Source organism: Mustela putorius, unplaced genomic scaffold (assembly GCF_011764305.1).
Source record: "Mustela putorius furo isolate JIRA1106 unplaced genomic scaffold, ASM1176430v1.1 tig00000253_pilon_pilon_pilon, whole genome shotgun sequence".
In the NCBI taxonomy this organism is placed as follows: domain Eukaryota; kingdom Metazoa; phylum Chordata; class Mammalia; order Carnivora; family Mustelidae; genus Mustela; species Mustela putorius.
Window position 1 is genome coordinate 816,169 of NW_025421329.1, and position 16,823 is coordinate 832,991.

The window sequence follows — 16,823 nt, forward strand, 5'->3', positions numbered from 1 at the left end:
ACCTTATTCCTTTTCATGCACTCATGCTTTTTAGGAAAACTTATGAGATGAAAATATATACAATGGAGTGAATACTGAAATCTGGATAATGGTTATAACAGGTATGGAGAAGTAAGGGAGATCAAAAGGATAAATGTAAGCTACTGTATGGTTCTAGCTTTTGTTGTGGGTTCATTTATTAATTACTAAAAATAAATAAATAAAAGGGCCAAGCTGGACCAATGATGAGTGTCCTAATCCAAGGATTATAATTGATTTAATTATATGAACCAAAGGTACAAAAAAATAAAGAACAAGTTTAATGAAGTTGACTACACCGTTTGTTCTTCAAATGATATTATAAAGAGTAAAAAGAACATATTTCTAAAATATATGACTGATAGACACCAGTCCAGAATATCTGAAGAACTTCTATGAATCACTAAAACAGAATACTACATAAAAATGGTCAAAAGACTAAACAGGTATTTCACAGATAAGGAAATAAAAAGAAATGTTCTTCCTCATTAGTAATTAGGCAAATGCTTGAGCACGTCTTTAACTTAAGTCAGGTCATATCCTTCTACTTCTCATTTCATTTACAGTAAAAGCTAACGTCCATTCAGAGGTCTCAAAGCCCTCTATGATTTGGCTACCTCTCTGCCCTCATCTTCTAGTGCTGTCCATTCCCTGGCCCATTCTGTTTCAGCCACTGCTGCTTCTTAAATGCTCTTGGACAAATCAGAAATGCTCCCCCTTCAAGGTTTTGGCATTTATTGTTTCCTCTGCCTGAAATGCTCTTCTGCAGGATAACAACTAGTATGTATTGTCCTTTCTATTATGTCTTTGTGCAAATGTCACTTTCTCAATGAAGCTTTTCCTGACCTATTGAAATAGCTACCTACTCTTATCCCTGAACTTCCTACTCCTCATTCAGGCTTTATCCTTTTGTTTTCACAGCCCTGAATCATCACCTGGTTATTTTACCTATTTGTCTCATTCCCTTTTTCCCCTTTCTCCCCCACACATATAATGTAGGTCCCCATAAAGGTCCGTTCAGTGTTTTGTCCAGAGAAAAGAGTCTGGCACACATAGCAGGAACTCAACAAATATTTAAGAATAATACACAATTAAAACCATAATGAGATACCATTAGCTACATATTCAACTAGCAGAAACTGAAAAGCCTGATAATATCTATTAATGATGAGGATAAAGAGCTTTGGGAACTCACACCACTGGTTAAAATGGGACAGGCCCCTGGGAAAACAATTCAGCATAACCTAGTAAATGTAACTCTGTGAGCAGGCTCCACAACCAACAAACTCTACCCATATCCAAGACATTCTCTCTATATATTCCTAGGTGAGAAGTCCCAAGAATATTCACGAAGACATTGTAACAGCAATACTTTAATAACTGCAACAGAGCAGACTTGATATATCTAAAATGGAATTCTGTCTAATAGTGAAAATTAATAGAACATATCCTTACATACTGATAAGGATAACTTTCAAAAATATAATGTTAGTAACAAAAAACAAGCAGCAGAAGAATATAGAGAAGATACTTTTTATAATGATCAAAATTAACAAGACTGTTTAGGGATATTATGTATATGTGGTAAAATGATTATACAGAAGAAGAGAATGATTAACATGAAATACAGTTTAAATTTTCTCTAGTAGAGAAAGGGAGAGAGTGCAACTGGGGAGTCTCATAGGTGACTGCAAGCATTGGTAAAGTTCTTTCTTAAGCTGAGTGTACAGGTGTTCATTTTATTATTTTTCTTTAAACTGTATAACTCACTGTTTTTGCCTTTTTTAATCTTTTGTTGTCTACCCCCCCACAGTAAAGCATTAAAAAAAGAAAAAGAAAAAGAAAAAAAAGAGTGCTTACTTCTTTGACAACTGTATGCAAAAATGGCTTTCACCTGCCTTTTTTCATTTACTCCCCATCCAAATAATGAAAAACTTGAACCCAGATTTTCTGATAGCAAGCCCTCTATCCTCTTTTAATAATCACAGTAAACTATTAATGCTATTCCAAATTTCACTGTAAGCAGGTCCCAATCTATATACTGTATTGAAAAACCCACCTATAAATTGGTGGCTTGAAACTAAGTTTGTTTTCTTCCCTGGAAGAGTTTCTGACCACAGAAGCTATTAATATGTAAGGACAATTTGAGGCTGGGATCCAACCAAAATGGAATTTCTAAGTCCATTAAAGAAAAAAACTTTATAAGAATAAAAGGAAATGAAAAATATATCAACCTCCCTAGCATTTCAATATTTAACAACTTTTCAAGCTAGATTTTTCTATTTTCTTCCACATTTACTGGAGTTTTATGTAAGTAAACTATACATTCTGACTACTTTAAGAAGATGTCACAAATAACTATTAGGAGAGCAATAGACTGCCAACCTTCTTCCTATTCTGGTAGATTAAAAATAAGATTTATATAGGACACTTATAAATGATAAGATTTATATAGGATAAGATTTATATAGGAAATGGAGGAGGCAACCAGAGAAGGAAATCACCCTGAGGGTTCCAGTTGGGCTAAGGGCTAACGGGATCAACATATTGGTTGGGAATCCCTGACAGACTATCATTCAAGGTTTACTTTTTCAACTTTTCCAGTATTTGTAATTAACCCAGAGTTAATTCATGGGCAATATCCTCTATTGCAACATTAAAAAAAATTATAGAATGAGAGTAATATAGAATGAAAGTAACATTAATACTTAGGACTTCAATATTTCCACAGCTTGTCTTGTAAGTAAGTATTGTTTCTATTCTTGGGAATTCTCTGGTGACAGAATCTATTGAGGAAATCTGTAACAAGCCAAGCAGTCTTAGGTCCCAAGATAGAATCTTAGAATACCAACTATTAACATGTATGCCCCCAGAAGCCTGCAGTGTTCAACACTGGCAAAATGTTTTGCCTTTTCTGTTTGTTTGTTAACCTCCAGAACAGCTTATTAGTCACAAGACAGCCCTCTCTGACACTGTCACACAGGTGACACTGGCTGGAGACCAAAATGTTCCCACACCCTGAGAAGTCTGTAATAGCACATACTGGTCCGTCCCTGATAAGTGCTTAGTTTTTTTTATAAAATTTATCCAAATTCTCAAGTAAAACTCACTGAACGTCTTTGTGTGTCTTTGTGCACACAACAGTAAACACATGCAGATTGAGAAAAGCACGAAATGAAGACACTGGACCCAAATTCAATTAGTAAGCCAGGGAAAATACTCTAACAGGTACAGAAGTCAGACACATCAAGGTTTGAATTACAGTTCTTCTAGCTCCTAGCTGTATGATCTTTTTTTTTTTTTAAAGATTTTATTTATTTATTTGACAGACAGGGATTATAAGTAGGCAGAGAGGCAGGCAGAGAGAAGAGGAAGCAGGCTCCCTGGTGAGCAGAGAGCCCGATGTGCGACTCGACCCCAGGACCCTGGGATCATGACCTGAGCCGAAGGTAGAGGCTTTAACCCACTGAGCCACCCAGGCGCCCCTCCTAGTTGTGTGATCTTGAGTAAATCTATCCTTCAGTTTTTTCTTCTGTACAGTGGCTTAATAACGACTTTACAAAATTGTTGAAGAATTTAATGTAAATTTTTTGCAAAGCACAGAGCACAGTTTCTGATAGAGCACAGGCATCTGATAGGTGCAAATGTCTCCTCTCACCCCTAATGAGCATTTTAAAATGTATTTCTTCTGGATCAAAATTATGCATCCAAATAAACTGCTTTAAAAATATTTTAAAATCTCCTTCTACTTCTACAGAGGGGAGCAATGGGAATCTAAAATGAAATGTATTTTAGGACAATCTAAGCTGAAATGCTTAGGAAAATCTTGGTTAAGTCCTTTGCACACAGAATTCCCTATTTTACACAAGCCAATTCTTAGGGAAGTATATGCTTTCAAAGTATATGTTCCAACTTATCACTAAGGCATATTATACCAAAACACCAAAGGGAACTCACCCAAGTCAAATTACTAGCACTCACCTTTTGGCATACATAGGATCAGGCTCTTCTAAGCTATGCCAAATAATTTTACAGATACAGGTTTTCCATGTCACTGAGTGAGTAGGGTAAGCTAAGGATCTATCTCTTGACAGTTCATTTGATGAGTGCTATCCCACCCACCCTCAATGAAGATTATTCTAACGGAGGAAAGTACCCCTACAACCTCTTTCTAATATGTTACATCAGGAAAACAATATCAATGTGAAATGAATAACACAGAGTCCTTCCCACGTGAAGTCGGCAGATTTGGCCTGCCTAGCCACCAGTTCAAGCCACAGACATTTTACTGGCTTTATCTTGGACCTCATAACTGAAAATTATCATTGCATTATAGTCAGTGAACATTTGTTTACAATGGTATAACCAAAAGGGCACTGAGAAAGACTGGCAAATGTTTCAGAAAACAAGGATATGGCATATGGTCTCCCAGTGGGATTAAGTTTTGCATCAAATCAAAGATCTGCAGAAAGTACTTATGCCCTTTCCTTATGTGGCTACAAAACTTGAACCTACTGTAGAAGCTAGATTTGATTTTGTGTAAAATGTTACCAGCACTTTTTTTTTCTTAAATTTTATTTATTTATTTGACAGACAGAGATCACAAGTAGGCAGAGAGGCAGGCAGAGAGAGATGGGGAAGCAGGCTTCCTGCTGAGCAGAAAACCCCGATGTGGGGCTCGATTCCAGGACCCCAGAATCACGACCCAAGCCGAAGGCAAAGGCTTTAACCCACTGAGTCACTCAGGTGCCCCCTTTTTCTTTTCTTAAATTTAAACCTATTATCTGTAATTTATTTATTTGGGAAAGAGAGAGAGACAGAAAGAACGTACATATGCAGGAACAGGGGGAGGGGCAAAGGGAGACAATCTTCAAGCAGACTCCATGAGGAGTGTGGAGCCCAATGAAGTGCTCAATCTCATGAACCTTGAGATCATGACCTGAGCTGATACTGAGAGTTGGACACCTAACCAGCTGAGCCACTTAGGCACCCCTGTTATCAGCATTTCTGAGGCACCTTGATAAATTAAAAAATGTTTCTCAGTTAGCACCATAAATTAAGAGAACTATTTCAAGATATATGATAAGAGACACGAAGATGTTCTATTAGGGATTTATGCTAAGAAAATCCAATATAAGGTTATGTTATCCACATGGCAAAACATTAGAAACAGCCTAAAACATATCAGGGAAGTATTCCATAATTTATAAATCAGAAACACAATGGAATGTGATGCAGGCATAATGATTATAAAGATTATTTAGAAACATGTAAAAATAATTATGAGAAATGAAATTTAAAAAGGAGAACTCAAAATGGGGGTCTATTCAATTATGTCCGCTTGGTTGGTTTTTTTTTTAAATAATTTTTTAAAAAATTTTATTTATATATTTGATAGCGAGAGTAAGATAGCAAAAGAGGCAACACAAGCAGGAGGAGTAGGAGAAGGAGAAGTAGGCTTCCTGCTGAGCAGGGAGCAAATGTGGGACTCAATCCCAGGACCCTGGGATCATGACCCGAGGAGAAGGCAGACGCTTAACGACTGAGTCACCCAGGTACCTCTCAATTATGTCTGCTTGCAGAAAAGGTAATAATGTACAGTTAGGTAATGTATAGTTAAAATATGAAAGTAACCCAAGTGACCATCAATGGATAAATGGATAAGCAACATGTGGTGTGTGTATTATTCAGATTTGAAAAAGGACGGAAATTCTGAATGTTACAACATGGATGAACCTTGAAGACATTACACTAACTGAAGTAAGCCAATCACAAAAAAATAAATACTGTATGATTCCACTTAAAAGGTACTTAGTGTGGTCAAACTCATAGATACAGAAAGTTGAATGGTGGTTGCCAGGGGCAAGGGAAAGGGGTTACTGTTTAAAGGATATAGATTCAGTTTTGCAAAGATGAAAAGCAGTTCTGGAGATAATGGCGGTAATGGTTGCACAGCAACATAAATATACTTAACACCGCTGAACTGTGCACACTTAAAAAAATGCTTAGGATGATAAATGTATATGTATTTTATTGCAACAAAAAAATCGGGAAAAAAATTAATGTGTTCAAGTAGTAACTTAAGATCATGCGATTTTCAGGTTTTTGGAAAAAAAGAATAATGAAAGTGCTGAAAGTAAGTAGTCTGAGTGGATTCTGTCAAAATAACATATGGAACATGTGTGAGAAAAATGATGGTTTGCTAGCCAGGCAGTTAGCATATAGAATGATGATGTGGGACAACCTCAAATAGAAGTTCTGCTTTAAAGACCAAAGAATTCACAACTTCAAACAAATCAGCATAGCTGTGGGCTGTGGGAAAATAATACATGAAACAAGCTCACTCTTCTTGAACTGACTTCAGGCAGATTATAAATCTATGGCAAAGGCGAAAAAAAAGTACTACTGTCTGGAAATAGTGGCTACAGATGCAAATGGTACAACTGATGTGACGTATGGGCAGAGAAGGAAGAACTGATTAAAAAAATCATCCTAGATGTTAGCAACCATCCTAAGACAGCAGACCAATTAATCTGAAACTTCAAAACATATGGGGATTTTACACTTTCTGACACTATGACTGGGATAAAAATATCCTAAATTTTTGCATTGGATCTTTTTTTAACAGTCTTAATATTATTAAGAGAGAAAATAAATTTTAAAATAATCCAGGAAATTTGGAAACATTTTCTACCAACTCTATGGAGAGAATGTGCTAGCATTGTTTTCAGATAACCTTGGCTGCTTTTTGTTTTCATTACACATTCCACAAATGATTCAAAAGAATTTCTTTTGCACAGTAAAAAGTTTCAGCTTATTACCTTACAAAACCCTTATAGCCAACCTATTAACTAGATGATTCAAGGAAGGAGCACACACCTAAGTTTTAAAGTTCTAGCCACTTCCCAGCTGTGTACAAGATAGGAGAGTGCACTATAAACTCACTTCCATCCCATCATCAAAATACAAAGCATAGTGCAAATTCTTTAGCTTATTTTAAAATTCAGGTTTTCTATTTAATGGTCTCCTCTCTCCATGCAACTCAAAATTTAAACAGCCTGTTACTTTAAAATCTTACCAAAAAAACATTTTTGTGAATGTATTTCAAATATATTTCAAATATATCCATAAGGTGGATACCTTGACAATAAATGGAGATATTGATATAGCCAAAAGTAAACAGTAAACAGGTTTTGAGATGTCTGAATATTAAATGTTTGAAACTGGGCTGCCTACCAGAAAGAATACCCTACTGATTCAAAAGCGTTTTCCTTCTGTATAGAAAATAAATAATACTATGGCCATAGATACCTGTTATTAATGTGCCTCTGTGTTTAAGCTTCCCAGTGGGACACTAAACAGAGGAATGAAGGTGGAATAAAAGGGAAAAAAGGAAGGATAAAGGACAAAGCAAATAACAGAATAAACATAAAATTACAACTATAAAGAGTGGAAGAAAGAGTAAGTTGAGTAAGGAAGAGCTGCAACTGTACCTCCTGCCTCACTGAACTGGCTTAGACAGCAAAAAGGAGTCCTTGCTGCTTCTCTTCTAGCTTCCATGTCTCCTTTGAAAAAGCATCCTATAGCTCTAGGTTCCTGACAAGAACTCCCTCAAGACATTCACAGTCTCACTACCATTAGGCGCCTGAATGGCTCAGTCAGTTAAGCATCTGCCTTTGGCTCAGGCCATGATCTCTGGCTCCTGGGATTAAGCCCCACATTAGGTTCCTTGCTCAGGAACCTAATGCATACTTCTCCCACTCTCTCTGCTGGTCCCCACCCCCCACTCATGTGCTCTCACTAATAAATAAATAAATCTTTAAACAAAAATAAATAAAGCTTTAAGACCACCAGCACTAATCTCATCATGCCCTTTATCCCTATTTAAAACTGTCACAAGAAGTCTACAACTTCCAAATTATTTTTCTAATAACGTGGTAAACATTCCCATTTCTCACCCTTCCTTCTAGCAGTCAGTCATAGACACAGTCATTAATATTCATCAATAGAATTCTCTTCATTCACCTGTTAGTCTAAGTCTCACTGAAACCTGGTTCTCCTCTGGGGCCTATACTCCTATATTCTTTTTAGGTGGTTAATTTTTCTCTCCCATAGTTAGTCTTCCTTACTTCTCACTGCCACCTTCAGTCTACTGGCTGGCCCTTCTCCCTAAAGCCCCCGACTGTGAATATCACGTTATGAGGCCATACCACCTAAAATCTCTTCTTATTGAGATATCTAATGACCATAGTCTCTTCTCTCATTTCTTAAAGAACTAAGCCCTTGGCTCACTGCTACTCTTTCTGATACTAGTCCTGTCATAATTCCTGGTGACTGCAATATCTACACAGACAATCCTTCTAACTCCGTGGGCCTCCCAGTTCACTGACCTCCTCTTCTCCTATCACGCTGCACTCCATCTCATCTTAGAAACTTACTACTAGAATCGTAACTAGATCATGTCATAACCCAAAACTGCAGTCCCAATCATAACCTTAGCTTCAAGTATCCTATTCTTCAAACACTAGCTACCATCTTTCCATTTTATTCTAATATCCCAAGGCTAACAAGGCTAATCTTAGGTTTTACAGGGACCTACAATCCATCAGTCCTCTCATCTCTTCCCCATTCCTCACTCTCAATGTGCCCTCATTTTCCTCCTAACTCAACACAGATACCTTGGTACATTATTACGAACAAGACCTTGCATATAACCTTCAATCCCCTTGCCCCTCTCTTGCTTGGTCATACTTGACAAATCTTCTACACTGATTTAATCCAACTCTCTCCTTACTCCCTGACTGTACATCATTAAATGTGGCTGAAGAAAAACACAATTATGTTGATTCATCTAACTTTACAAGAGTAAGAACTTCAAGTCCACTCTTATTGCTGCTCAGTAATACTATTAAATTTCCCTCTTCACCATTTCTTAAACAACTATTTCATATCTTTTTTTTTTTTTACATCTCTATCTCCTCCCCCATTCCTGCTCTCAGCTAATGACCTTCCTGTTTCACTAACACAAGCAAATAGAAGAGTACTGCAAGCTCTCACTGCCATTTTTCTACATTATCCTGTGACCATATTCTTTGGGTTCTATCCTGTTACAATGGATGAAATGTCCATGTGCATGAACCAAAAGCCACTTCCTCCACTTGCATAAAAATATTCCTACTCCTTTTGCCTAATTTAGAACAGTTATCTGCATTATGATTTCTTCCTATTGCTGGTAGATCACTCCCAGAAGCATGCTGTTATTTTCCCCATATGAAAGAAAAATGCTTTCTTGATCTCATTTCCTCCTCCAGTTTCTTTTCCATTCCTCTGTGACCCATTACAAGAAAATGCCTCAAAATCTGTCAATCCATTAGTGCATGGTAACTTAAGAAAGGAGTGGATGCTAACTAATAAATGTAGAAGAAATGACAGAAAGTCAGTATTTTGCAATGAATGGTATAACAACTTGACTCAAGCAAGGATCATCAAAGAATGCCAATGGCGTGAGCTAAATTGTTGGGAAACAGACAGCCCCACTCACTAATTAACTCACCAATTACCCAAAACAAAATGTGTCTTTAAGGTAAAAATGAGTCAGATACCTCCTTAACTGAGTGAGCAAAGTTAAAAGTGAAAATAATGGTACAAATTGACATCGGGGACCTCATGATGTAAGGCAACAGGAAATATACAATATCATATGGAGAATTCTTGCCCAAAACGCATTATTGGAATTAACTGTAAAGAAACAATCAGACAAATCCAGATTGTAGATATTCTATAAGCAACTATAGTAGACACTTTAAAACTGACACTGGACCATGACAGAACTATAAAGAGAATTATTAGAATGAGTAAAATATCTATTATTGTATCAATACTAAATCCCCTTAGTGTGGTAACAGCACTGCAATCCTGTAGATGACTGTCTTTGTTTTTGGGAGTTACATGTTGCAGTGTCACAATGCTTGCAACTTCTGAGCATTCAAATATTTAAAAAAGGGAGTTGTCTATACTTATTCTCTCCAATTCCACTCCTCATTCTCTCTTGATCCCACATTAATCTTATCCCTTCTATTCCTTCAAAACAGCTCAAAATCACTGTTGATCTCCACACCAATTATTCTTAGTCTGTATTTTACTGCCCATCTTCTCATTAAAATGCTTTCTTCACACCTGGATGTCTGCATACCCTACAGCACTGAATTTCCTGCTGTGGTTTTGGTAGTTTCTTCCCAGCCCTTTGGATAATGTATGTTTTACTCAACTTGTAAATGCTGGAGTGTTCCAGGGATCAGTTTTTGAACCTCTTTTCTTTTCTACCTATATTCATTCTTTTGGTGTTCTTCACTTTGAGAGACCTAGACAATGAAGGTCCCCAAATTTAGATCTCCAGTTCTGACCTCTTTCCTAAACGCTTAATTATATATCCGAATGTCTCCTTGACATGCCTATTTTGATATCTAATAGGCATCTTAAATTAACATGTGTCCAAAAGAGAATTTCTGAGGTTCCTTTGCAAACCTATTCTACCCACGATGGTCATTATCTTAAGAATATGACAATAGCCTTGTGACTGATTTCCTTATTTTGTCCTTACCTCCTACCATAATCTACTCTCAAGACAGCAGCCAGGGTGATCCTGTTAAAAAATAATTCAGATCAGCTCAAACCTCCAGTGGCTTATCATTTAACTCAGAGAAAAAGTTCAAGCCCTTAAAATAACCTAAAAGACCTTCATGATTTGGCTTTATGTTATCACTCTAACCTCATCAGTTATTCTTTCTTCCACTCACTCACTCCCACCACACTGTTCTCTCTCTGCTATTCCTTAAATAGGATAAGCTACAGTTTCAGGACTGTGTATTTACTATTTCCTCTGCTCTTACACTCTTCTCTGCATCTCTCACTTCCTGACCTCTACTAGTTTCTAGTCAAATATTTTTTTTATTAGACTCGTCGGTCTCCCCTTCAATTGAACGTAAGATTTATGAGGTCAAGAATTTTGTTCACAAAGTGTCTAGAATAGTTCCCCCCGGCATTACTAGGTGCCTGATAAGTATTTAAAGGAAGGTTGGGTCCTGAAGGATATTAAGGAAAAAAAAAAAAAAAAAAAAAAAAAAAAAAAAAAAAGACCAGATACTCTTTCACCAGCATCTATTAAACCAAAGATAGCTAGTCTTTCATATCTAGTCTCTCTTAAGATTATAAACAAAGAAACATGTCATTATTCATATTCTGGATGGAATTTCAAAGATATTATTTATATGTATCTTGTATTAGCTACAAAAAATTGTTAGCGTGAACTATTAACATAAGAGAAGTTATTTAACATATGAGATAAAACTGAATATCCTTTATTTGTAGGTATAAATAAATAAATTCCCTAATGAGGCACATTCACTGATGAAGGCCCAATGTACATCACCTTATCTATTTATCAAAGTCAGCCAGCCAGGGTATCTTTTCAGCAACACACTGAGATGGAAAATATTATTCTACAAACATCAAAATACTGAATTAGGACTTTATTTAAAAATGTTATAATTCGAGGCACCTGGGTGTCTCAGGGAACTAGAATATCAACAGAAAGGCTAGTTTGTTATACACCTATATACCTATTATCTGCCTCCTTTAATATTCTACCTTTAAGGAGTTAAACTCCTGATGTTACTATAGCATATAACCCAACGTAAAAAGATAAGTTTAAATAGTCTGAACTAAAATTCCTTTTAAAAATCCAACCAAACCAAAGCATATTCCAAAACAAGTGTTAGTGATTAGGATACTTATTTTTCTGAAGAGCTTAATATTTTGGAAATGAAGCCACAGAGAAACCAATGAATGATGTAGTATAATCTCATACTGACCCTTTGTGGTTTACTGAAGTATAGCATTGTAAAGTCCCAAGGTTCAGGATAATTGTTATAGGGAACATACATTCTGTCAGACACAAATCCACCAAAATACACATAGGACATGAATCATACTCTAACTTATTAGGTACCTTTATAAACATCTCAGATTCAGCAAGAAAGGTATTAATCAGTGCCACTTTCCTAACAGAGATCCTGAAAGATTAGCTCATTTACGTCATTTAATGTGTAGTATACAACAGACCTGTAACATTATGCACATACATGCACATACATAGTTGTGTTCATGTATATACCAAAGATCCACAGATAGCGATACCCTAACTGAGGCCTTCAAAAATACTATGGTTGAAGACTTACAAAATGCACTATGTAGCAGAATATCAATTTTCCTCCATTCAATTAGCAGTAAAAAAAAAAAAAAAAAAAAAAAATTCCCAATTAAGTCCATGAAACAGGCACTTCTACCTATTGTTGAAGGCATTATAAGCTAGTACAACCCTTTTGGAAAGCAACTTGGCACTAATATCAAGACACAAAAAGTATTCATGCTTTCTCCTAGTAATTCCATTTCTGGGAAGCTATCCTATAATAATAATTCAAAATATGGAAAAAGCTATAGATTATTTATAACATCCTAGATGCTTGACATCTGAGATTTAACATTTGAGGTTTTAACACTGGTAGTTTTAACAGCTTGTGAGAGAACCACAGGTTGATCCACAGCATATGTCAAGTTGCTATGTGAATGAGGAAGTCACATAACTAACTACTGAGTGAGCCTGACTGCCAGCATTAGCTTTTCCCTGTGGTCTGACTGCTCTCTATAGGCACAGACATTTCTGAAACAGAGAAGGGAGAGGATGGCCAACTTAAAAAAAAAAAAATGCTTAAAAGTAAAAAAGCCCTAAAATAGCAAGTCAATTACTTAGCCAGTGATGAATGTGAAGAGTCTAAGAAAATACAGTTATTTTGGGGTGTCAGGGTGGCTCTGTGGGTTAAGCCTCTGCCTTCAGCTCAGATCATGATCCCAGGGTCCTAGGATCAAGCCCCACATTGGGTTCTCTGCTCAGGGGGTATCCTGCTTCCCCCTGACCCCTGTGTGCTGATCTGCCTACTTGTGATCTCTCTCTGTCAAATAAATAAAATCTTTAAAAAGATGGGACGCCTGGGTGGCTCAGTTGGTTAAGCAGCTGCCTTCGGCTCAGGTCATGATCCCAGCGTCCTGGGATCAAGTCCCACATAGGGCTCCTTGCTCAGCAGGGAGCCTGCTTCTCCCTCTCCCTCTGCCTCTGCCTGCCATTCTGTCTGCCTGTGCTCGCTCTCTCCCCCCCTCTCTCTGATAAATAAATAAAATCTTTAAAAAAAAAAAAAAAAGAAAAGAAAATACTGATATTTGTGGGTTTGAGATCGTTAATGGCTTTTAGTCACATTTCTTCCCAACAGCCATAAGTGTATGGCAATGAAAGTTTAGAAATATGATTAAGTATTCAACAACAGAGAAATGATAAATCAATCCAACTAATCATTCAGTGGCTAAATTAGGGTAGTGGAATTATAGATGATAATTTTTCATTTTCAAAATATTTTCTGTGACAATATTGTATCTGGAAATTAAAGTCAAAGATAAAAAATGTACTGCTAAATAGAAAAGGGAACAGTTCACAATTCATTTCAGGAATGACACCAAAAACTAAGGACACCGCAAGAAACAAAAACTATAAACAAATACTCTTCATTTTACACAGGTGCAAAAATCTTTAACAAAATATTACTATATCGAATCCAGGAACATATAAAAAATGTAGTATACCACTACCAAGTGAGGTTTAACCCAGGAAAACTGTACTGCTTATATCTTCCAGTTATAAATACAAGTATAACTATCACTTTATATTTTCCATATATAACTGTATTACCATAGACAAAGGTCTGACCTGGTTCACTTGACAAAGCTGAAATATTTGTTACAAAACTCAATTCACTCGGTCCAGTGAATACTTAAATTTAAGTGTTCATTTAAGGGACACTTGGGTGTTAGTTAGTTAGTTGGGTATCTGCCTTCGGCTGAGGTCATTATCCCAGGGTCCTGAGATCCAGCCCTGCATCTCTGAGGTTCTCTGCTCAGTGGGGAGCCTGCTTCTTTCTCTCCCTCTGCCTGCTATTCCCCTGCTTGTGCTCTCTCTGTCAAATGAATAAAATCTTTTTTTTTTAAACTTTTATTTAAATTATCTTCATTTGGGGGCACCTGGGTGGCTGAGTCAGTTAGGGTCCGACTCTTGGTTTTGGCTCAGGTCGTAGTCATGGGATTGAGCCCTGCTAGGGCTTTGTGTTCAGCAGAGAGTCTGCTTAAGGTTTTTGCTCTCCCTCTTCATCTCCCTCTCTGTGTGTCAGCACACACGTGCACTCTCTCTCTCTCTCTCTCTCTAAAATAAATAAATAAATAAATCTTTTAAAAAAAAATCTTAATTCATTGAGCTCATTCTAAGATTAAACTGCAGTTATAACCTATTTGACTTAAAAAAAAAAAAAAAAAGAATTCAACATTCCTTGGAACCATAAAGAACTTCAAGTAAAATATGGCTTCACAAATATCCCTAGGTGATATGGTAATATCACTATATTGAAAGACTTACAGAAAATGGCATCCAACCACTTAAAGTAGCATCTTTGATTTTTTGCTGGACAATTCTAATGATGAAGAGAACTCCTCTTTATATTACGCTATACTCTATTTTCCTTTAAATTTGATTTACTAGCAAAAATACTGATTTCTGAAGTATTAAGAGTAATGAAGTCTTCATTAATACATTCATTCTGCAAGTACTTGAAAATAATTAGCAAGTCACTTTTTAGACTTTCCATCTCCAGGCTAACTGAGTTCTCCCAACCATTGTTCAGATGATAACACTACTAGATTTCATTTTTTTCTCACCACCACTTCTTGCAAAAGACAAACATTTAAAAGAAATGGTCTACAACACAGTACCACCTTCCTACAGGAATATGCAGGGGATGAGTCCACTCTAGGAAATTTATAACAAGTCAATCAACTCTCAAATATCAAAATACGCCCACAAATAAAAATCTTATGCAAACATTTTTTTCCCAGTGAATAAACATACTAGTTGTAAAAAAAGATATAACTGAATATAGAACACTTAATTTTTAGCAATGATATTCTTACAAGTTGTTAGTATTCTTTCATCTGGAGATGAATTATGGCAAAAGAACTGAATCTTGGTCAAAAATTCTACCTAGCTTTAAACGATATACATATATGTTGTACACTGAAAATGAATGTAACACCATATATTATCTATACTGAAATTTTAAAAAAAGATATACATGTATGTAAACAGCAGTAATCTCCAAAACCAATACTGGTTCCAAGGGTACATGCTGCTTTGCTCAGGTTGCTAAAAAAATGGGTATGCTAGAAAACAATCCTCATATATAGTAGCTTTTTTCTTTGCTTAGCTTTGACATGGTTTTAATTAGTATTGTACCACTTTAAAAAAAGTTTGTGGAGTCCTTCAAGGCAGTTATAAAAATCACTTACGATGCTGTATTTCTTTGACTCTTCACAGCAAAACTGAGATGGAAAACTATGTATTACATATTTTGAGCTAGTGAAACCTTGGTAATTAAGGATTAGTAGGAGTTATGGGAGAAAAGTTCACTTATGAATTACACATTTTTTTTTTTTTTTTTTTTTTTTTTTTTTTTTTTTTTTTTTTTTTTTTTTTTAATGTAGAATCTTTTTTTTTTTTTTTAAAGATTTTATTTATTTATTTGACAGAGAGAGATCACAAGCAGGCAGAGAGGCAGGCAGAGAGGAGGAAGCAGGCTCCCTGCTGAGCAGAGAGCCCGATGTGGGACTCGATCCCAGGACTCCGAGATCATGACCTGAGCCGAAGGCAGTGGCTTAACCCACTGAGCCACCCAGGCGCCCCTGAATTACACATTTTAAAAAGACGTTTAACGATCTTAGAATGCATGGTGCCTGGATTCAAGTCTGTATATACTGAACATACTGGAACCAAACGTAGGCAAGTTCTACCTTCGTAAGTACACAGAAATAATCTGTAGTTAGTAAATCAAAGAAACCAATCAAGAATAAACTGGCAAGAGTCCTTAAGGGAATTAAATGATGTATGCAATTACCATGTTAACTTCCTCACCAAAATATTCCCGGCAAATAAGATTTTTTTTTAGGCTTTTGTTTCAAAGAGTTAATATTCTTTTCCTTCATATCTAAAATGCACTCAACATCTTGAAATGAAGAAAAATAAGTGAACATTTAATGAATATCTAATTCTTACCTGGAACCCACTTAATTTCCATTTCCATATCATTTTCTTTGCCTTTCTTTTCTTTTTCTTGAATAACCTGCAAGAGCTGCCTGTATTTAGCAATTTGTTCTTCATCATCCTTCTGACTTTTCTTTGTTTTCCCCTCTTCTTCCACACTGACTTTATCATCACCTAGTACAAAAATAAATTTAATACACAGAATAATTGACTTTTAAATCCAGTATTTAAATTTCAGTCACTACAGTACCTTCTAAAAGTTGTCGTCAGATAAAATGCAACAACAGAATACCAAAATCAGATAAACATTTTTAAAAAAAAGATTTTATTTATTTATTTGGCAGAGAAAGAGATATCGAGAGAGGGAACAGAAGCAGGGGGAATAGGAGAGGGAGAGGCAGGCCTCCTGCTGCAGGGAGCCCAATGTGGGGCTCAATCCCAGGACTCTGGGATCATGACCCAAACTGAACCGAAGGCAGACACTTAACAACTGAGCCACCCAGGCGGGCGCCCCTCAGACAAACTTAATATTAAATGAATTAGATGAAAGCATTTGGTGTTGTTTATAATAAAAATCAACTGCAATGTAAGTTAGTCCTGTCTAAGTAGGATATTG

At 36.3% G+C, this 16,823-nt stretch overlaps 1 protein-coding gene across 2 annotated transcripts in view; it reads right to left on the reverse strand.

The window, feature by feature from the left end:
• Nucleotides 1-16,823, reverse strand: part of ESF1 (ESF1 nucleolar pre-rRNA processing protein homolog) — a 61,736-nt gene that overhangs the window by 25,232 nt on the left and 19,681 nt on the right. For both annotated transcript variants that reach the window (XM_004754205.3, XM_004754206.3), the window contains exon 9: nucleotides 16,220-16,381. In XM_004754205.3, coding sequence (XP_004754262.1) covers nucleotides 16,220-16,381 — 162 coding nt within the window. The remainder of the gene's footprint in view (nucleotides 1-16,219; nucleotides 16,382-16,823) is intronic.